This window comes from Artemia sp. Qi Xiang Cuo, chromosome 2 (assembly GCF_049724085.1).
Source record: "Artemia sp. Qi Xiang Cuo chromosome 2, ASM4972408v1, whole genome shotgun sequence".
In the NCBI taxonomy this organism is placed as follows: Eukaryota; Metazoa; Arthropoda; class Branchiopoda; order Anostraca; family Artemiidae; genus Artemia; species Artemia sp. Qi Xiang Cuo.
Genome location: NC_142795.1, coordinates 30,916,848 through 30,940,337, shown reverse-complemented (window position 1 = coordinate 30,940,337; position 23,490 = coordinate 30,916,848). Strand labels below are relative to the sequence as shown.

Below are 23,490 nucleotides of genomic sequence, written 5' to 3'. Positions count from 1 at the left end.
AATAGTGTTGAATATAATGATCTAGTAAAAAACTGTGGAATTGTCTATTAGTACTTCTTTTTTTAGATTTTAACAAAAATCTAAAGTAATGAAACACCTCTATTATCTGAAAGGTCATTTAACTATCAGCTTTCAGTAGTGCTAAAACATTTAGTTTTCTTTTTAAGCTGAGGAAACACCCAATGTGCTAATGACGATTTAAAATATGTACCAATAAAGTTAAAATACTTGATACTACCTAATGAAAGATTTGACATGAGAATTCAAATTCGTCCGCATTAAAAATATATTCAAGCTCTACAATATTAATAAAGTAAACGTTAAAAGTGTTTAAAATATCTTAAGGCTCTAAAATTTCTCGTACATTTATTCCCAAAAATTCGAAAGTAGTTCTTACGACTATGAGGACAACATTTTATATTTCAGTCTCTATGTCTTTCTCATATCAAATTGTATTCCAAAATATTATCATTAGAATATTGTCTCTCTTCATGTCCCATAATTAAATTTAGCTCATTCCTGTAGACTGTATATTTTAAAAACTCCTCGGGTGTCTACAGTTTCATGTTTTTCCTAAAGTTAACACATTTATATTTTAATGTTGTTCTTTTGTCCAAAGATCAAACTTTTGGGTTTATTTTCTGTACGAAACTTGACTATGAGACCAATATTGCTGCCTAATAACTGTACCTCTAATAGATAGCGTTGCGAAAGACAAAAGTTTAAATACTGGGCCCGCGGATGAATTTGATTAAATGCACTGACTTCTTCAGTTCTTCAAACCATGACTGATTACTATGAATCGTTTGCTGATAACTTTAGAAAGTTGGATATGCACCATGTGAAAACTGTTGCGCTGCTTCTTATTTGTGTTTGCACTGTCTATCATGGGGCCATCCATGCATACTATGGTAGGCTAGGTTTCAGATTCAATTATTCAGACATCCACCATATGGCTAATATGGGAGTAAAGATCATTTGTGATGCAAATGGATGTTACATTTAGATTGAGGATGTAATTCTAGGTATATATTTGCACATTAGGGGGGTGGGGGTATATATTCTGTGAGGTAGCCTATATAGGTCCTAGGCTAAGAAATTCATGAATTTCTTATAAAAACTGGAAAAAAAGGAAAGAAGTGAAGATAAGGACTGTTTCCTTATGTCCAGCTGGACTCCTAGGCTTAAAATACTGGTTGGCCAGTTGGCTAATTTAAAGATTTATATATATATACTCTGTCAAATTAGCAATCTGGTGGTATCCCCATTTATTCACTTATAGCTGGTGAATGGGTAAAATGTTTTGGTTAATATATACAAGATGCCATAACTGACAAAGAAATAGGGTCAAGGTGAATGCACTACTTGATACATTTTCTCATTCTCTGTCCAAATATAATCACTGTTTTCATTACAAATTCATCCTCTTCCCATTTTGGTCTCTTATAGGCTATAACCCTAGAATATAGGCTTGTACAAGACTTGAAAAACACTTACACACAAAATCACTTACATCAGTCCATGACTTTAATCTCAAGCAAGTTAAATCAATACCATATTATCCATAGTAGCCTAAGCAGGTGTGTTTTGATACATCTTTCTGTAAAAAGTAATAAGGTGGCAATGTTTATGCTCTGGGAGAGCTTTTCTTATAAAAGTTCCTAAAGATACAAACTTACCCCTACAGCAGTCATAGCTAGGCCTACCATATTTATTTGCATAACAAATCTGTTAATCACATTATCATGTTTAGGCTACTTTCACTCTTATCTGCATTGAGGATTTTTCTCTTTTAAATACTGTTAAATACCCAACAGGTTTATTATTATTATTTTATAATAATATACAGGTCTTGTACTGTGTGCTTACAATTTTCCCAGTTTTGGTTTGGTTATGTCTAATAAAGTTTTGCTGAAATCTAAGAAGACCCAGCCTTAATTCCCATTCTAGTGAGACTAGTGTATGTTAAATTATATCAGCTCCATATTGTAGACTATTCACCAAATGTAGCTAAGGTGACAATCCTGCTTTCTGTTGAAATTGTGGCAATACTGTTCTGTTTCTTTTGACAATGATATGCTAGGATTGTAATTTGCAATGCAAAATATGGCACCAATAAGGTTATTATGCTTTCTAGAAAATCTTCAGTATTAAAGAATAAACTGCACATTCTGTTCAATGTTGGTGTAGCCCAGTGGGAAAAGAAGCTATTGCAGTCCCTGCTCAAGAAAATTTCTCCCCAAGTTCTATAAATGACCCCTTGATGAAAGGTTTACCATCAATAACAGCATCTTTTAAATGAGTTTTAATGAAGGCTGAGCATTGTACCTACATCTTTTCTTTCCTTCTGTATATTTTGACTTTCTTTTATCATGTTTTTTGTTGTATAGTCAACATATATAGTCTGTAATTATATTAAGTTTTAGAGATGAAATTGCTGGTTTCAAACTGAGGATATGCAACAATGCTTCCAATTTATGTTTAAGGTCTGACAGATGCTGCATTATAACCTGTGTCAATCTAAGGGTCTTTGGATGAACTGTTTGTCTAAACATAGCTAAATAGCTTTTACAGCTTGGCTGGTGAAACAGTTCCAAATTTGAAAGAAGGGACAATATTAACAACTTCTCAACAATGGCAACTCTTCTACAAAAGATATTTGGATTTTCATGATTTTGAGCAAATTGTATGATAAATGAGAAGCCTTTCTTTTGGCATGAATAACCAAGAAAGTTTATATTTTTAAGAATTAAGACAAGTTTTGGTTCTGGAGAGGAAGATGGTTGAAATAAAGACTAGATACAGTGGCTTCAGTTTCAGGGGAGTGGGATATTTGACATCTTCAAAGTCTATTTTACCTTACCCCATACATTTTGAAAAAAACTTCTTTGGCATTACCATTGAACAATAACTTTTTTTGCATATCCTTTGGAAAAAATTGCTCTCCCTTGACTTTGAAAACACATATTTGACATCACCCTACATTTCCATGGATTAATACCACCAACCATGTAGAATGTAACAGAAGCCAGTTTTATTACTTTTGTTTTTATGTAGAGAGGGATATGTCAAATGACCTTAAGATTATTCAAATAGGATATAGGCTATTCTCTCAGGAGCATTTGGTCCTAGGTATGTACTTTGAAGAATAAAAATCCCTGCATTATGGAAATATTTTTGACTCCCTTCAAGTTGGATCCATGTGTTCAGACTTTTAGGACTTCCCTGTGCAGCTATCATAATAGTCATTATTGTGCACTAGTCTTATCCTTGAGTTTAAGACTCATGAACCTTTTTTCCTGGGTGAGGAGGCTAAAAAATGAAAAGTTTATCTTTAGACTACTGATTTCCTGGAGGAGGGGTAATTATTTTCCCTTATCCCCCCTTGCATGGAAATATTGCATAACTGATGTGATTGCAGGTAGGGATTCATGTGGTTGGCTTCTATCAAGTGGACATTATCAAGGAAATCAAGTCTGGCAGCCATATGGATGTATGCTTCATGTTTATTCTAAAGTGTAAGTTATTAGCAGTCTTTTCAATTCATTATACAAAGTCAACAATGTAGAAGAGGAGTTGTCAAGTGATTTTTTCTTCTAAAATCTAACACATGGTCTTAAGTGTAACCTTTTCAGTTTTTCTGGGAAAAGTTCTTTGGACTGAGCTTATATATTTGTAGGCTTCTATAGCTTAAAGCTAACTGAAATATGTCAATATGGACAAAAAAAGAAGACAAAACAAAGTGTTACATCAATGTCATCAAAATTAAATAAATATGAAGGCTAAGTAATAAAATTACTTAGCCTTCAAGTAATAAAATGAAAAAAAAACCTGCCAAGGAACTGTGGTTTCTTTCTATCATCTTTGCATTTGCAATGTCATAATGATGTAAGATTATATGCAGACACAATAGGATTTATTTAGATAAAAAAAGACAGAAACAAATAACTACACTACCATACTGTTGCTACTACTAACAACTCACTTCATCACCAAACCGCCTGAGGCCAACACAGCTGCCGAATCTCTTTTTCTACCCAAATATATTCAAAGCTTCACTCTTTACCCCCTCCAATGAAGTTCCAGTTTGCTTTAAATTCTTTCTTATGATCCCTTCCCATCCCATTTCGGGAGAACCTGCTTTTCATTTTGCCCAAGATGATGACAAAAGCAGAATCTATTATCCTTCCTCTGTAAAATGTGGCCAATCCACCTTAACCTTTCTTTCATTATTGCCCTGTGGGATCAAATCATATTTTTTGTACAGCATATTGTTTCATATATTATCAATTATTAACCTAAAATTACTGTTAATGATTTCTTGATAAGTCTTTTCACAAATCTACCTCAGCCTTTCAGAGCACTACTTGACTAGTGTCATTACCATGATTTTCAGTATTCTAATCTTAGTTTGCAGACTTATCTTCCTATTCTTCCAAATTTTTTTAACCTTAAAAAAAAAAGAAAAAAACACGTTGCATCTTTGCTATTCTAGTTTTCATATCTTCACTGCATCCACCATCTTCACTAATAATTCTACAGAGGTAAATGAATTTATTCATGTGATTGGCTTTTTCACTACCTAACATCCTTCGCTTTCGTTTACTCGTGGTCTAAGTGGCCTAGCCTTATTAAAATTAATTTTCAAAAACTATTCTTGCACCCTGAACTATAAAAGCCTCCAAAATTTCATTCATTTTGTGATCATTTTTGTCTAGGACACTCCAATCATCCACATAATTTAATTCTAGGAGAATTTTAGCTTCCTATTTAATTCCATGTTCTTTTATTATCATATAGAATTTGTTGTGTTCCTCAGGAAAACTCCATAAAAATAATCCATGTACATAAGAAGGGTAAAACAAAATCCTGGTTAATTTTGATTCTACACCAGACCAACTACTAACAATTAAAACGAAATAAAAATGTAAAAACGGGTCTTTATCAACAGGAAAAAAAAAGAAAGAAAAAGAAGAAAACAAACTAACATTAAATAAACAAAAAATCAGAGGCAATGCTATAGTGTTGCATATAGTAAAGAGCCATAAGGCTTCTATTTGTTGTTACCTATTTTCTTTTTTTTTACACAGGCATTTTATATGGAAGTGGTCGTCGTATAAAATTCGAAGGGGGACTCATTTGATTGGAAATCAGAGATTTTAGTTCCCTTTTTAAGAGTCAAAAGTGATTGGAGGGCAACCAGCCTTTCCATACCCCTTTCCCCAAATGTATCTAATCAAGATTTTATATGTATCCAATCAAAAGTTATATAAATATAACTCTGGGGTTGACAAAGCCCTCACAGCCTGCAGGACAAAGGGCTGTAAGTTATGCAAATTGTCATTGTTAACATATACGGTTTTTATGAAAGGGATGGCCATATAAACTTTGGAGGAGGACCATTCGATTGGAAATCGGAAGTTCTAGTTCCCTTTTAAGAGTCAAAAGTGGTCGTAGGGAAACCAGCCCCCTCCCCCTACGCCCTTTTTACCCTAAATGCACTCGATCAAAATTTTGAGGGGGCTATTTTGTTCAAAATAGTCCGGAGGTCAAATGACTATGCTTCCGAGGTTTACAACCCCTCCCCCCAACATCCCTTAGGGAAAGGGGTGTAAGCTATGTAAGGTGTCCATTGCAAACATTTAAGATTTTTATAGAAACAAACTTTGGAGTGCTCATTTGATTGGAAATCAAAAGTTGTAGTGCCTTTTTTAAGAGTCAAAAGTGAGTGGAGAGCAACCAGCCTCCCTCTCCCCCTTGCTATTTTCTCCCCAAATGCATCAGATTAAAATTTTGAGATAGCCATTTTATTCAAAATAGTCAAAAGGTCAAATAAATGTGCCTCCAGGATTGACCCCCCCGCCTCCAGAGCGAAGGTCATAAGTTGTGCAAGCTGCCCATTGTTAACATATAAAGGATTTTTGTTGGAAAAAGGGAATATCAGCAATATCTAAAGAACGATTGAGGACAATAAGTTGATGCTTTCAAGGTATATTGGGGAGATGTTGAAGAGAGATTGGAGGGCAACAAGCCCCCCTCCCATCATTGCATTTTTTGATGATCAACACTGCTCAACACTGATCAAAAGTTGGAAATTATCATTTTGTTCAAACTAGTCAAAATGTCTAATAGCTATACTTCCAGGGATGCCATGCCCGCCATAGCCCTGGAATAAGGATTGTAAATTATGCAATTTGCCAATTGTTTACATGCAGGATTTATTATTAGGAAAAAGGAATATATTTAATGCTAGGTGGATTCAAGAAGGCTAAGGACATTGAGGTGTAACTTTGGAGAATGTTGAAGGGTATGCTATATCAAATCAAAAGGCACTATGCATATCTAGTTTATCAAAAAAGGAATATCTACAATATTTGGAGAACAGCTGAGGGTATTAAGTTGAAACTTTCGGGACATGTTGAGGGGGGATGTTGAAAAGAGGTTGGAGGGTTATCAACCCCCTCCCATGCCCTTTTTAGTTGCATTCCGTCCAAAAAGATTCAATCATATTTTTGAAACGGAAATCTTGTTCAAAATAGCCTAAAACTGCTATGCCTAACTATGCCTATGTGGATGGCATAACCCCCCATTGCTTTGAAGTGAGATGCCGAATACAGTGAAATACAATGTGTGCGTGCTGGTTGTCTGAAGGACATATTATTAATATCTAAAGAACAGCTGAGGGGTTTGAAGGTTAAATTTTTAGAGGGGATTTCTAAGAGCTATCAGAGGGCAACCACCCCTGCTTACCCCTTTTAGATGCTATTTTCATTCATCACTCATCAAAATTTGAAAAAGAAATCTTGGTCAAAACAGTGTAAAGGTCAAGTAACTATGCCTCCAGAGATGCAATGCCCCCTACGGCTCCCAAGGCATGGATTGTAAATTATGCAATTTGCCCTTTTTACATGCAGGATGTATCATAAAGAAAAAAAGGGGAGTTTGATTTTAGATGTTTTTGAAAAGGCTAAAAGGTATTAAGGTGAAATTTCGTCGAACATTGAGGAGTATATTAAACTAAATCAAAAGATACTATGTGCATCTCATTTATTGAAAAAGCATGTCTGCAATATCTCAAGAACAGCTGAGGGTATTAAGTTTAAACTTTCAGGGCGTATTGAGGTGGATGTTAAAAAAGTGGTCGGAAGGCAACCGGTTTCCTCCCATTCCCTTTTTAGCTCCCCTTCCTCCAAATATATTTGATCAAAATTTTGGAATGGCCATCTTGTTCAACATAGTCGAAAAGTCAACTAACTATGCCTCTGGGGATGACGTAACCCCCCACAGCTTCTGGGGCAAGTGTTTAAGTTATATGAATTGCCCATTGTTTATAAACAAGGTTAGCTATTGGGAAAAGGGGGTATGTTTGATCCTGAGTCTCCAAAAAGGCCAAGGGTGTTAAGTAAAACTTTAAAAAAATGTTGAGGGGGATGTCAAAGAAAATAAAAACATTCTACATGCACGAAGTAGACCCTGACGCCGCCTCACTTTTGTTTTCGGCGCCAAATAGCTGATTTTCAGGAAAAACGGCGGTGCACCATAGCGCGCCGCTGGGTGACACCAATTTTCTTTTTAGGTTTTTTGTTTCAAATCTGTTCAAAACACCCCTAGTAATGTGTCGCTCAAATCCCATTAAATAGACAAGTTTGTTAAAGCCTTTGAGAACTCCGAGGGCACATACTACACAATGACACACGTAAATTTGAGGGAAACGCAACACAAGCAAAAACACTAAAAACTCCATAGGATCAAGAGTCTTTTTTTTCGGAAATTTTAATCTTTTGCTATTCTATAATCGGTAGTGATCGCTTCCCTTCGTGTCTGTATTTTCATGATATCTGTTCTTGTACTTAATGAAATCCAGTAATCAGAATATCATACCTTTCAACACAACGTGTGTCACAATAGTTAAGCAGCTTTTGTTCTTCGTGTGCAGCAGAACACAGAAGAAGCTAAGGACTCACTTTGTTGGTGGAGGAGGAATGAAAACAACAATGTCCTACAAATACCTTATAGCATTTAAATTAGACCCAGTTTGGAGCCCTTAACTAGGACAAAATTTGAACAATGCATGTAAAAGCAAGTGGATGTTGCTTTCTATTTCTATTCTAGCGGGCAGGGGTGTCACACTGCATGGAAGGGGGCAGCACCCCAAACTTCTTGAAATTTGTTGAAGTTTGGACCAAAAGTCCAAAATTATACTGAATCCGAGAAAAACAAATGGAGCAGTTACAGCAGAGTATAGTTACGGGATCTATATAACTACGGGGTGGTTACAGAGAGTCCAAAATTTCAATCTGATTTCGATACCAATTCCAAGATCCCGTAGAGAAAGTCCAAAATTCAGTAGTACATTTTATGATTTCTGCAAAACAAGTCTCGTAGTGACATGTCTTTTTATAAAATACAGTTAAAGCCGAATCAAAATCTAAAATCGTTCCGCAAATTAGAAAAAAAAGTTGAGTATTTGGTCGAATTTTGCACAAGATTTTGATCTTATTTCTTTCTTCTTTCTGAAATCCAAATGAATTTCTGGAACGGATATGGTAAAAAGGCAAAATTCATTGAATTTGCATTTTCGTAGTTTCGCCGTAGTGAAGTGAAAATAAGCAAAGTTATGGCCTTGGTTGCCATAGTTCAAGAATGTACTTTCACGCAAGGCTTCTTAGAAATATTATCAACTTAGAATCGTTGATCTGAGCTAAAGTTTTCATCTATATCTATAAATAACAATTAAAGTTTTCATTCAGTTTTCAGTAGGCAAAATTTGAAACAAATCAACGGTGCTGTGGATTTTTTAATGCTATGATAGATCCAAGCAGTAAGAAATTCTTGTAAAATTCCTTGAGGGCCCCGGTCCCCGCCCTCTTTCTTAAATACGCCACTGCCTACTCTGTCTGTAAGCTCGCACTCCCATTATCTTGTTAGAAATCAATATTGATAGAGTTTTACTAAGTTACTTAGCACGCTAACTTACTTAGCTCACTGAAATCAACAAATAACTCCAAAAACATAAGGCTAAATATAGAAAGGCCGGCGTGCCGTCGAATTTTTTTTTCCACGCCAGTCGGTGTGGTGTTGGGGTCTAGCAGGAGGGTCATTAAAAGGACACAACAGCAATATCTAAGAAATGGCTAAAGGTATTAAGTTGAAACTTTAGTTCAGTTCATTTTATTTAACATCAAAATACATTTAACTAATATTCCAATACCTGCCTCAAGAAAGATACAAAAAAACACTTGTGACTGGGCAGGTACATACAACTTATCTACTAACTAATAATTAACTCTAAACAAAGAACAACAAATAATAAAAAAAAAGAAAAGAAAAAAAACAAGAAAAACGGAAAACTATGACCCTTAACCTAACAAATATTTTTTCAATTTATTTTTTAATAAAGAAAGGTGCTCAGCCACCTGAATGCTCTCAGGAACAGAGTTTCACACATTAGGTTCTGAAAATCTAGTATGGAAATGGGCCATGGTGCGACTTCTATTCGGAACAATGAAGTCACTAGCATGACGAGTTTCATAATGGTGCAAAGACCTATTGTCACTAAAATAATCCCAAAAAACCTCTGGACTAACATTATTCCAACATTGATAGGCATAATCCCTATTTGGTAGTCCCGTAGCTGTCCTACATTCAATACTTGCAACTTATTGAAGCAAGCTGAATTGTTATGTATGCCTTCAACATATCCACCAATAAGACGCATCGCTTTATTTTGAAGAGTCTGAACGCGTTTAAAATTCACATAAAAATAGCTTGCCCATAACATACAGCCATATGAACCATATGGATGAATCAAAGCCTGGTATAAAAGCGATAAAACTCTTTGGGGTAATAATTTTTGAAGCGACGAATCACTCCAAGTCCACATGCAACCTTTGTTGCGACAACATCACTGTGGCGTTTCCACAAAACAATTACAATCAATATAAAAACCTAAGTACCGGATTTCCTGAACTAGAGGCTTATTATTAAACAGTATTCTACCATCAGTATCACTGGGCTTGCCTACTCTAGAATATACAATAAAATTAGTCTTAGTAACATTTACTGATAACAAACTCAAACTAATAAAAACAGGGAAATTTCTCAGAACACAATTCACTTTCGACACAAGACTATCCAAACAACCACTAGAAAACTTAACAGCAGTGTCATCAACAAATGACATTAAGCAACAATTTGGAAGATAAAACTTCATACTATCAACATAAACCAGATACAGAGGTGGACCTGGACCGATCCCTGTGGCACACCACACAATTGTGTGTAACTGAGTAGGCTATGTTCCATGAGATGGTCATATAGACTGCAATGAATAACTTTTTCCAAAATTTTTGACAATAAAGGCAGTATCAATATTTGTCTCCAGTTTCCAGCATCTGACCTGGCACCCCCTTTGTAAAGCAGGATAACTTTAGCTTGCTCCAACGCTTCTGGAAAGGTCCCCGTTTGTATAGATAAGTTGATAACAAGGAGAATAAATGGTAGTGTATACATTAACACAGTTGTAATAGTTCTCAGATTCACGCCATCTATCCCATCAGAATTCGATTTTATATTTTTCACTATTTTAAACATCACCACTTGTGCACTTTTCAAACTGGAACTCCACAGTATCTCCACGAGAGTCCACGAATTCCTCGCTAAGAAAATTTTCGCTAAGAAAATCTGTCACACCTTACACTCTCTTGAACAGACGAGCCAACCTGAGAATAAAACTGGCCAAAATAATTCGCGACTACATCTTTATCACTCCCATAAATTCCGTTTATATCAATGCAAGGTGGCTGACTACTTTTCCGATTTCCCATAAACTCATTAATAACCTGCCATGTGGCTTTGGCATCTCCCTTACTATCAGAAGAAAAGTATTTTGAAGAAAAGTTTTCTGATTGTAAACTTTTCTTCAAAATACTTCTTCTTTGCTTGTCTTCTCATACTGTTCACCTTATTTCTCACTAGCTTGAATTCTGCAAAATTTTTGTCATCCTGACTGTTAAGAGATTGCTCATATAACAAGTTCCTTTTTTTTTATCAAGTCTAGTATTGCCTCCGTAATGCACGGCTTGCGGGGATCATCCGTCTTTTGTTTGGTCAAACGCAAGGGGCATGTTTTCTCGTAAATCGGTTGGAAAATACACATAAACTGATTATAAGCTAGAGAAGAATCACCAGAAATCCCCAAGACCGAGTCCCACTTTATACACCTCAACTTCTCAGCAAAGTTACTCAAATTTTACTTTTTCAGCTCACATGTCAGTATTTTCTTAGCCGGGATAGCCTATTTCGTTTTCTAAGACACGTTACATGAGCAATTACAGGGAGATGATCCGAGCCTGGATATACTCTCAAATCTGATTAGATTTGGCTCAAATAGCTAGGTCCCACGAAAACATTATCAATTGAGGTCGCAGAATGAGTAGAGATTCGGGTAGGCACACAAGTTAAAGGATAAAGGTCACTTCAAACCATATAATAAAAAAAAAAACTTTTTACCTGAAAGATCTATAAGGTTATAATTTTATCGCCCATACAAAAAAATCCATTCTTGTAGACGAAACCAACCTCATCAACTCATCAAATCCATGCGAGCACTGGGCAGCTTATACACCACACCAATTAAAACTTTCTTTTTTTAAAGTTCTAATTGCATACAAAAACTATCAGTCTTACCTTCTATCCATACACCCAAATCCTCCCTCACCATGTACTTCATATTTTTGGTTTATCAAAAATCCCAGGGCTCCTCGGTTCATAGTTGATCGGTTCCTTACCTCAAAATCATATCCTGGAAAAGAAAAAGACGAGAGAGATTGGTCAGAACTCAAAAACGTTTCACAAATACCCATCATATCAAATTTTGAAGAAGATAGCTCAATCATCTGCAGAACATCTAAATATCCTGCAGCGAGGGAACAATTCCACGTGCAAAGACACAGCGGCATGTCTGAACTAACTTGCGATGGCAATATGTAAGAATTCTCACGAAGAGGCTTTGAACTAATAATCGGCAAATCCTCACTTCCATTTTGAGCCTTTAAATGATCTTCAATACGGAGTGGATTATGCATAAATCTGTTCAATGAAGAAATATCATTCAACATATATAAAGAAATAAATTAATTCCTCTTTTCTAAATGAAAAAATAAAGAAAGAAAAAAGACAAGAATAGAGCTGATTACTACTAAAAAAAATAAAATAAAAACCCTTTAAAGGCATGTTGAGAGTGATGTTGAAAAAGGAAAGAAGGGCAACCCCCCCCCCGCCTCCTTGCATTTTTAGATGTTCCTTTTAACACTGATAGAGATACAAAAATCCATTTTATCCAAAGCAATTTGCCCATTTTTTACATGCAGGATTCACCACTGGGAAAGAGGGGAATGTTTGATCCTGGGTGTGTCCGAAAAGGCTAGGGGTATTTAGGCAAAATTTCGAGAAATAATAAGAGATATGTTGAGCTAAATCAGAAGAAACTATCTGAATTGAAATTATCAAAAAGGAGTATTTGGAATGTCTTAGGAACGGGTAGGGGTATTAACTTGAAACTTTCAGGGTCACTACTACTACTACTACTGCTAATATTACGGCTGCAAATGAGACTGGTTGCAACTGCAACTGTGACCACTTCCATTGCGACAACTTGCAAATGTGACTGTGACTGCTTGTAACTGCAAATACATCTACTTGTGACTGCTTTCAGGGAAATTTGAGGGGATGTTGAGCTTTGAAATTTTAATGGTGGAAAAAACATCACTTTGATGTTTTGCATCTTTGATGAAGCTTTGATGTTGAAATGGGGGAATGTAAAAAACTTGAAGCTTTTGGTAATCAAAAACAGATAAATTCCTAAAACAAGTAATATTTCAAATATTCTCTTTTATATTTGCAACATTTAAAGATAAAAATAAAAATTACAATAAAATAGAACCTTGAATTGCTGAGCTTTCACCGATTAGTATCATTATGCATCAAATGTTCAGTTTAATTTTATTAGTTCTTTCCAAGGACTTCAAGACGCATATAGTTTTCAATAAAACGCAAATGATGCACTAGGCTTTTGACCTTAACGGTTAGGGGAGGGGGAAGGGGGTAGTGTTTGTAGGGGGTCTGTTTGTAGTGATTTTTATTCGTTTCCAGTTTGAATTAAATATTCAATTTAAGTTTTACTCATTTTAAGATTGGTTTATTCATTTATATTAGTGCTTGTTGTATGTTTGTTTGCTATTATTGTTTATTTAATTTCTGTTCGTTTTGTGTTTCATTTATTCTTGAATGGTAATTTCTGGTTGTTTTGAGTTAGAATTATTATAAGAATTTATTTTTGCTTGTCTTAAATATAATATGGTTCTTTACTTGTCTTTGAAAAACTTCTTTTTCGGAATTTGTTAATTAATATAAAGAAAAGGGGGAAAAATAAACCACAAACGCTGGACAAAACAAAATGAAAACAAAACAGAAGAACAACTTGCTTTGCAATAACGTCAAAAATTAAAGCTTTTATGTATCCTGTACTTACTTGTACTTGTACTTGTTGCACGTTCAAGCCATATCCAGATTCATTGTGGTGCCCAGCAGATGATGGCAAGTCTCCTTCCATAGGTTTTGCTCGAGGGTGGCAAGATCCAGAAGTTCCAGCCAGTGGCAATCCCTGCAACGGCCGCATTTTCGGAACCCTCCGATTAGCTCTATATTAGACTTAACTGTTGCTAGCCACGTCTTCTTTTGGTCTCCTGCCCTCTTCTTCCAAGCAGGTAGTGGTAGACATTTGAGGCATTTTTTTCTTATATGGTCATCTGGTCTGCGCATTGTGTGGCCAAACCATCTCAGTCTTTTGTGCTTAACAATGTCAGAGACAAGTGGGCAATCCCCACATCTTCTCCTTACTTGTTCATTTGAGATTGTGTCTGAGGAGCGGATACCAAGGATATAGCGCAGGCATTTGTGGTTGAATATATTCAAGCTCAACGCTTCGGCTGCTTTAAGTGACCACGTTTCACATCCATAGAGGAGGACAGAGAGAACCATAGCTTTATACACTCGGAGCTTTGTGCGTAGTGATATTTCGCTCCGTTTCCAGAGATATTTCCATAATTGAAGGAAGACACTCCAGGCTGACGATATGCGGCTCTGGATTTCTTCTGAAGATTCACCGGCAGGGTTTACCATCGATCCGAGGTATTTGAACGACTGGATGTCCTCTATCTGATTACCATTTAGGGCCACAGGGTTTTCATCCATCCCATCTGTTCGCATGGATTTTGTTTTTGGTAGGCTTATTTGGAGACCAGTTGAAAGTGCCTTGACTGCCACGTCATTTATCATAGCCTGGGCTTCTGCAACGGATTCAGAAAGCATGTCCACATCGTCAGCATAGTCAAGATCTGTGACGGAGAAAGACGGGCTAACTGCAACGCCTTTATAATTGTCCAGGACCCTGAGGATCCAATTGATGACTAAGTTGAAAAAAGTTGGTTAAAGGACACAGTCTTGACGTACACCTTCCTCGATCAGGACCAGATTTGAAAGATCACCATTGACTCTTACCCGGGCCTTTGTTCCAGTATAGCATACCTTGAGCAGATTAATGATCTTTTTAGGCAAACTATCCTCTCTCATTGCCTTCAATATTGCATCACGATGGACCGAATCAAACGCGGTAATGAAGTCTATGAAGATTTAGATTGTTTCCTGCTGGTGTTTAAACCGGTGTTCAAGGATCTGTCGCAGGCTAAAAATCTGGTAATAGCAACCCATACCCGGCCTGAATCCTGCTTGGTTGGGTTGCGTTCGGCTGTTTCTGGTGTCTCTGAATCTTTTTAAAAGTATAACTATGAACAGTTTGGGAGCAATGGAGATAAGGGATATACCTTGTTAGTTTTTGCAGTTCATTTGGTCTCTTTTTTTAAGAAATGGACAATTATTGAGGTCTTCCAGTCATCTGGGATGTATTTATTATCCCAACCTTCGGTTATCACGCTATGAAGTTCATCCACCGCCGTCTCGGGGAGAGCTTTTAGTAACTCGGCAGGAATCCCATCTATTCCTGGGCTTTTATGGTTTTTCAAAACTTGGATCGCCTTAATTACTTCATCCCTGGAGGTTGGGTCCGTGTATACATTTTCATAAGCCTGGCTGTGCGGGTGGTTCTGCGGTTCTGTAAGTGGTTGCTTTCGATTACTATTGTCTCCTGGTCTCAATAGCTCTTGGAAATGAACTCGCCATCTTTCGATACGTTCCTCGCTGCTTGTGAGTATTTTCCCATCCTTCGCCTTAAGCGAGGGGATGGTAGTTTGCTTCTTCTTCCCAGTGCATTCTCCAAGTATCTGATACAGTTTTCGTGTATCGTTCCGTAATGCGGCTCTTCCCATATCACTGGCAACATTAGACCAGTAGGCTTTTTTGTCAGCTCTTGCTGATTTGTGACATTCTTGTCGTAGCACTTTGTAAGTGGGGGACTTCCTGTTGGTCATTTCTTTTTTCTTGGCAGAGAGTTTGATTGTCTTTTCTGAGATCCATTTCTTGGTTTTACGCTTGGCAAACTCGAGTATGTTTGCGGCAGCTTCATTGAAGTGGTCCTTGAATTTGCTCCATTTCTTCTCAATCTTTATCTTGGGGCACTGATCAGTCGGGATAGCCTCCTCGGTATCATCTTGAAGGACAGCGAAGCGGTTTGAGAGTTCAAGGACAAATGCTCCTTGGTACTCATCTACTTTCAGCTTCGACACGTCCTTTTTCTGGTTCGGCATAGTAGTCTTCCTTGAGCTAAGTCTGTACTTTAGCCTTGTTTTCAGCAAGAAGTGGTCAGATTCATTTTTCGATCCCGTGTCAGCACCTCTGTGCACTCTCGAGTCCAAAACCATGGATTTCCATCGTCGGGATACAAGGAGATAATCTATTTGGGCCTTTACTCTTCCATCACGGGATTCCCATGTATACGTATGACACGGCTTGTGTCTAAACCTGGTGTTAGCCACAGCGAGATTGTTCTGCATTGCGAACAGCAAAAGCCTGTTTCCATTTGTGCACCTGTCTCCAAGGCCGTGCATGCCGATCAAACGTTCCGAGTCATTCAGGCTTTCACCGATTCTGGCATTGAAGTCGCCTCCAATTAGGAGGATATCTTTCCGGGGAATCTTATCAATGACTGTCTGGGGCGTAAACGCTAAGGACAGTCAGATCGTTCGTGCGACCTTTAATTCTTGCCCATACGATTCTCTCAGACACAGGCTCATATTCGGTTAGGCCAGTGACCGTTTTGAGGAACAGCAGGACGCCTGTTACCGCACAACCAGATCCATATAATTATCCCGAGTCATGACAAAAGATTGCCTTCCCAGCCGAGGATGTAAGAGTCAAGATGTTACATTTATATAGTCTTGTCTCGGAAAAGCGCTGACTATTAAGGCTATAAAGAAAAAATTTATCCGATAAAAAAACTTGTGTCAGTGAACAATTAATTAAGCACAGGTTCCAGCAGCCGATATTCAGGCCTTCTCTTCTTGATAGGATGGTAGTTAGCATACTTTTTGACGAGTGCGCCATTCTCGTCACATCGCATAATACCGGGGATGCCGTAGCCAAACTTTTCATCATTATATTTGTCATCATCATCATCATTGAGCGTTTCTTGGGGATAAGGTACACCACAAGGTCCCCAGTCTTGCGGTCACCCGAAGCGCGTTGGCCATCACCTTGCTCGGCGTGAAGCTCAGTGATGTTTACACCCCTTGACCACTTTGAGGTGCGCTAGCGGATTTCCTATGCTGCCTAGGGACGGAGGGTCAAGCCTCATTGCCTGGATGCCCACCACCGCCGTGGAAATTTCCCGGCTTAGCTAGCCCTTTGCTCCCACCTAGAATCAGAGAGTTTTCTTTAATTTCTATTATTCTATTAAAGGTTTGTAAAAACCCAACGCAATTATTGATTATTTTTGTTTGGACAAGTAGTATTTTATGGTGTAGAAGACTGCACCACTCGACGGCTTAACATATTATTTTGGTGATTTTGTTGAGCTTTTAAAAAAATTCAGGGAAATAATAGAAATTAAATAAAATTATCTGTGGGGGATTAGTATAAATAAAGATGAATACATACTAGTAGGACATCTACTAGAAGCTGCATTATAAAATACTATTTTTTCCAACGAAAGTAATTCATAAATGCGTTTGATTTTTCAAAGTTTTAGGAAAATAATAGAAATTAGAAACATATCTCTGGAGGATTAGTATAAATAAAGATGAAAATATTGATTAAATCCTAGCATAGACTGGATCCTGTTTATAATAATTTAATTAAAAGACGGGTCAAAATCCTAAATAGCCTACTAAAAAAATGAAATTCTGCATAATCAGCCCCGAGGAGGTTTGAACCTCATAAATAAAGGTCAAAATGAAATCAACTTCAGGAAAATTCAACGAGATTTGCTAGATTGACAAACAAAAATATCCATTCAATTTAGCAAATGTAATAGCATTAAAGTTCTCTTGACCTATGTTTGATTCTATTACTTTTAACCTATGGCGTATGTAGACATTTTGAAATAAACAAACCCATCTTATTTTTCTATATTCCATCATTAGACATACATCCTGGTTTCTCCTGCCTTGTTTGCCTTTGCTCTGTGTATTGTGGTACATAAAAAGTTGAATACTTGACGTTATTGAGATGTGTGTTTTTTTCTCATTTTGTTGTTGTTTAGCGTTTGTGTTTTTCTTTTCCCCCGTATGTTTATTGAATATGTTTTGTTTATTGTAGGTTAGTTTGTTTTTTTCTTTTTTCCTGTTGATAAATCTCTTCTTTCATCTGAATCAAATATCTGTCCGTAATATATTAAACTGAGAACTTAAGGGATTTTATGATACCAATACTTGTTAGTTATTAATGTAAAAATGAAAACCTGGTTGAACCATCTTCTCTTCTTCCTAAAACCTCACTGTTCTTCTCTCAAAACTTTGTCTACTACATCTCTTGGTGCAATAAATATCATCATGCTAAGTAATTTCATTTCTACAGAAATCAGGCTAATGACTTTGTAATTACCACACTCAGTCTTTGTCACCTTTCATATAGAGGGGATTAATGTAAGCTTTTCTAAAATTACCAGGCACTTCTCGTTTTTCAAAAATCATACTCGTAATCTTTTGTAATTTACCTATAAACTTGTTTACCACGCTATCAGTACCTGAGACCTTATTATTTTTCAAGCCTTAAGAGTCTCTAAATCTTCCATGTAAAATAAAACTTCATTCCGCCTCCAAATTGTCAAAACTTGTTCATTCTCTTCTGTATCATTTTCTACAAGTTCTCCATGTTTTGACACATTTTTACTTTGTTCTGTCGTCTCTCTTTAAAACTCTTTATTACTAATTGAGGCACAGTTCCTATCCTTAGCTAGGACAAGTCGAGACTCACTGTTTTCTCTCAATTTCTTAACATGGCAAGACAATATTCTACTGCTATACCGTCTGGCTGCATCCTCTAGATCCTTGGCGATTTTATCTACAGCCTCCATTGTAAAGCTCCTTAATTTTCACTTTAGTGCCTTCTCTACTTCCCTTACCTCTCTTTTAATCTTGTAAGATCTATCACTGAGGAAATTCTTGTAAAAACCCTTCTTTCCTCTATCAAGCTTAAGTTGTTTTTGCTAATACTCTTAGCTCGGTTTCTAACTAATTTCCTCACTAAGAAATCTTCTGTCAGTTTGTAAACTATTTTCCTAAAATTATTTCACGAATCTTATACATTGTCAGATCGTAAACTCTCAATCAATCATTCAATTTAACCATACTAAAAATTTCTTCTCCAGTTTCATGTTCAACCGTTCTTGGTTTGTTTATTTCGGATTCTCATCCTGGAGTCTATCAATGCCATGACTACTCAGAAGGTTGATATCCTTCCTGAATTTCAGCTCTAAAATGACCCTAGAGACTATTAGATTTTGATCCATACTTTTAATACGAGCAACAGCAGTCTTCACCGAGCAGAACTTCACCGTACGCCAGGTCATCGAGAAAGCTCGTGAGTTCCAGCGTACAGCATACCTCGCCTTTGTTGACTTTAAAGCAGCCTTCGACTCGGTCGACCGTGAGTCTCTCTGGCTGATACTAGAACGAACAGGTCTCCCGGACAAATACTGCCGTCTGTTCAAGGCGCTCTACACTGGTACAAACAGCTCCGTCCAGGTTAATGGTCGTCGAAGCTCACTGTTCGAAATAAATACCGGTGTACGGCAAGGTTGTGCTGCTGCTCCTGAACTGTTCAACGCGGTGATTGACTATGTCATGGATCGAACCACGAACGGGCTCCCCTTCGGACTAAGGTATGGTGATAGAGTTTTAGCCGATTGCGACTTCGCTGATGATATTGCTCTGATATGCACTTCTGCAGCTGAAATCGAAGAAGCCCTCAACACACTGTCGGAAGAAGCCCTGAAAGTGGGACTACATATTATCTGGCAGAAAACAAAAATAATGATCGTTGACTCCTCAGGTAACACCGCCAGCCCACCAGCATTCAACGTATCAGGTCACACCGTCGAGGTTGTCAAGTCTTTCCCCTACCTTGGATCTGTCATCACGGAAAACGGCTCAGTTGAAACTGAAGTTCAGTCGCGCATCGGAAAAGCCGCATCAATGATGGCACGACTATGCCGTTCAGTGTGGTCAAAGCCCAACATCAGCCGAAAAACAAAAATGCGGATCTACAACACCACCGTAACCCAAGTCCTTCTCTACGGTGCTGAGACCTGGCCGGCTGCTGAGCTGCTCGTGATTCCATAGACGTGGCCCAAACAAAGTTCTTGAGACGTATTGAAGGGATCAGATGGGACGACTTCGTCTCGAACACCCGATTGCTGGCACTAACAGATCAGACCCCCAACTCTCGTCAGGTCGCTGCACGAACCCTACGGTGGTTCGGCCATTTGGTCCGCATGCCAGCAGAAACACCTGCCAGCACTCTCTTCAATTTCGATCCCCCTGCGCATGGCTGGAAGCGCCCCCGGGGAAGGCCCCGGTTCAGATGGAGGGACAGCCTCACCCAGTACCTCTCAATGATTGGCACTGATATACAAGAAGCAGTCACGCTTGCACAAGACCGTTCCGAATGGAGGCGAAGAGTCACGTGTCTCTCTACGCTGGACCACCAGCAGGAGCATTAAGTCAAGTAAGTCAAGTTAAGCTGAACTCCTGAAAATTGTAGCACTGGCAATGCTGGTTTTGTTACATGCCCTTTGGCCTCTCGTGGGGCACACAGAAGGGGTTTTGAAGGACTGGCGTGTGGGCATAATCTTACCGTTGTGGAGAAAGAAGAAAAAAAAACATTTGCTCGAAGTGCAAGGGAATTTCTCTCCTCTCAGTACCCGGAAAGTTCCTTGAAATGGTTCTGCTTGACCGCTGCAGGAATAACTTGCGAAGAAAAAGGTGAATCTAGCGAGCCAGGCTTATGTCCGAGAGACCCACTGCCATTCTCAATTCAGATTGCATAGCGACCCCTCAAATGGTTTGAGCACCTCCTTTGGATGCCATTAGCTTCTCGGGCTCGAATTAAGTGCTAATTTGACCCCGCACTTCATGTTTGGTCGTACCGGAGAGACAGATCTCAAACTAGGTGGAAATACACACTAAAGAAGCTCCCCAATATGGCTTGTATTACCGTTGACGAGTTCCCGTCATAGCAGCAGATCAGTTCGCCTGGATGAGCAAAGTTGCAATGCTCTCTACGCCGCCAACCATGTGGCTGGGGTCCTAATTCAATGTTAACTTATGTGCCATTCTTTGACCAAATGCTGTATTGGTTATAACTACATTGTTGTTCTTACAAAATTTGTAATAGTCTATTACGATTGCTATCCCCCTCCTCCCTACACCAAATTTACCTAAGCCAAGACACCATCTATCCTTATATGTACCAACGTTGGTATTAAAGTCCCCTAATTAAGTCACCATATTTCTACCTGGGATCTTGTCTTTTTTCTCCTACAATTGTATGTAAGATTCGAGCTACACTCATATAGAAGCTCCCAAACTGTCAATGCAACAAAATTCGGTCATCCGCTGGAATAAAAAGGAAAATAGAGCAGGAGACGATCCCATTGTTTAAAAGGGACAACAGCCCATTAAAAGTCAAGAAATATATATCCTTTTGAAGTTCATGGATTGAGGAGTTAGAAAACACTTATGACTTTCACGTTTGAAATGCTTTATATAATTTTATTGGCCTCAGAGGAGATGTCATCAATGTACCAGAATTCTGGACTCCTAAAACTTACACTTCAGTTTTTGTCTAATCAAGGAGGCACACTTGTGCCTCTATAAAGAGGCAACCCACCACAATGTTAAGCGATTTCAGGTCCTAGAGGTCGCAGAGAGACGGCGGTAATTGCATTTTGTAGCCCAAGCTCAAACTAAGAAACTTGCAAAATTTCATCCTCCTCCGACTTTATCTTCATGGGGTAAACTGGGCCGGAAATTTCGACCCTCCCACCACAGCCCCCCTTTGAAGGTGTCCGATTAGGCTTAAATTAGAGGCTAATCTTTCATAGGGCCCAGGAGCTTATCCTCGAAATTTCAGCTCAATCCGATCACTCCTTCCCTGTTTTCAAAAAACCAAATATAGCCACTTAAAATTCATTTTTTTTTCTTATCCACGCCTACAGGCCACAGTTGGCAACTGTTCCGGGTGAATGAGGACTCATTCGAAGCAGAATTCGACCTGTTAGGGCCTTTTGATATTTTAAGACCGAAAAAATTATCCCCCGAATTTACATTTACGAAAAACCTCGTTCTCCTATAATAGCCCATGTTAATTTTTCCCACCACAACCCCCCTTTAACGTTGTCTGATCGGGCTGAAATTTAGAGGATAAGCTTTTCTGGGGCCTGGGAGCTTATCCTCGAAATTTCAGCTCAATCTGATCACTCCTTCCCTGTTTTCCAAAAACCAAATATCAAGTTTTGTGGGAATTTGCTTGCGTCAAAAATAGCTTCCATTTACTAAAAAACAATTACAATTGTGTCTGATTAGTCGATCGATTGATACTTCAGACTGTCGAGCGGAACACCCGGGTTCGATTCACCGTCAGAGCAAATTTTTTATATACTGAATTTAAACTTTAAAAAAGGAACTCAGTTTCTTTTTTGAATTATTTGAAAAAAATTACCCTTTCTAAAGAGTTAAAGCGGCTGAGTTACAAGGTCGACCCTTAAAACGTACAGGGATTAGGAGGCACAGTTGGGGGCTGTTAAAGAGGCTGAGTCACAAGTTCGAACCTTAAAACGTACAGGGATTAGGAGGCACCCTGTACGACGTGATTTGAGTATTCAGGAATTAAAAGCCTTAACACAAGAATGTTCAAGAGCGGGGGTTTGGGGGCGGCAGCCCCCCAACTTTAACTCCTGACACGATCAGCTAACAGTTAGTCAAGCAATAATAAGTAATAAACTGTACAAAAACGTGCAGAAATTATTTGAAAAAAACTACGTTTTCTAAAGAGTTAAAGAGGCTGAGTTACAAGGTCGAACCTTAAAACGTACAGGGATTAGGAGGCACAGTTGGGGGGCTGCCGCCCCAAACTCCCGCTTTCGCAGCCTTTAAATAAAAAAAAGTTTTTTAAACTGAAAGTAAGGAGCGACATTAAATCTTAAAACAAACAAAAATTATTCCGTATATGAAAGGGGCTGTGCCCTCCTCAACGCCTCACTCTTTACGCTAAAGTTTGACTTTCTTACAACTCTTTTTTTTAAACAATAAAAACTTTAGCGTAAAGAGCGAGGCGTTGAGGAGGGCACAGCCCCTTTCATATAGGGAATAATTTTTGTTCGTTTTAAGATTTAATGTCGCTCCTTACTTTCAGTTTAAAGAACTTTTTTTTTATTTAAAGGCTGCGAAAGCGGGGGTTTGGGGGCGGCAGCTCCCCAACTGTGCCTCCTAATCCCTCTACGTTTTAAGGTTCGACCTTGTAACTCAGCCTCTTTAACTCTTTAGAAAACGTAGTTTTTTTCAAATATAATAGATAAAGTTCAGTGCCGATGTCGTTAAATTATGAATGTTGTTGTTAAAGAAGGCTGTTAAATTATGAAGCTAAAATTGTTATTGCAGCTCCTGTGTATTTTTGAAAAATAGCCGACATTTCGGTATAATAAAATGAGATATTTATTTCGAAAAAATTCTATCACAAGTCCTGAAGGGCCGAATTCAAATTTCGGAGTCATAAAAAGACAAAATAAGCAAAGAAAACTGAAAAACTGGCAAACGATGCCAAAACAACAATAACAAAATTAAAAATCATTCCTTAGTCAAAGTAATTAAAATGGAGTATTAGATTAATTTAAATAGATAAAAACTCATAAAGCTAAAAAAGAACTAGATGATATATACAGTTAAAAACAAATTTAAATGGACATATAAAAGGGGGGGGGGGCAAAACAAGCGAACAAATACAAAACCTGGGCAACATCAGTACGAAATTATTAAAAAT

The 23,490-nt window shown here is 37.9% G+C and overlaps 1 protein-coding gene across 1 annotated transcript in view; it reads left to right on the top strand.

The window, feature by feature from the left end:
* The first annotated feature begins 766 nt into the window (after nucleotides 1-766).
* The window catches only part of LOC148955134 (N-acetylneuraminate (7)9-O-acetyltransferase-like), a 68,380-nt gene continuing 45,656 nt past the window's right edge, over nucleotides 767-23,490 (top strand). The window contains exons 1-2 of the mRNA XM_089108079.1: nucleotides 767-911; nucleotides 3,422-3,518. Of these exons, the coding sequence (XP_088964205.1) occupies nucleotides 785-911; nucleotides 3,422-3,518 (224 nt within the window). The 5' untranslated portion in view covers nucleotides 767-784. The remainder of the gene's footprint in view (nucleotides 912-3,421; nucleotides 3,519-23,490) is intronic.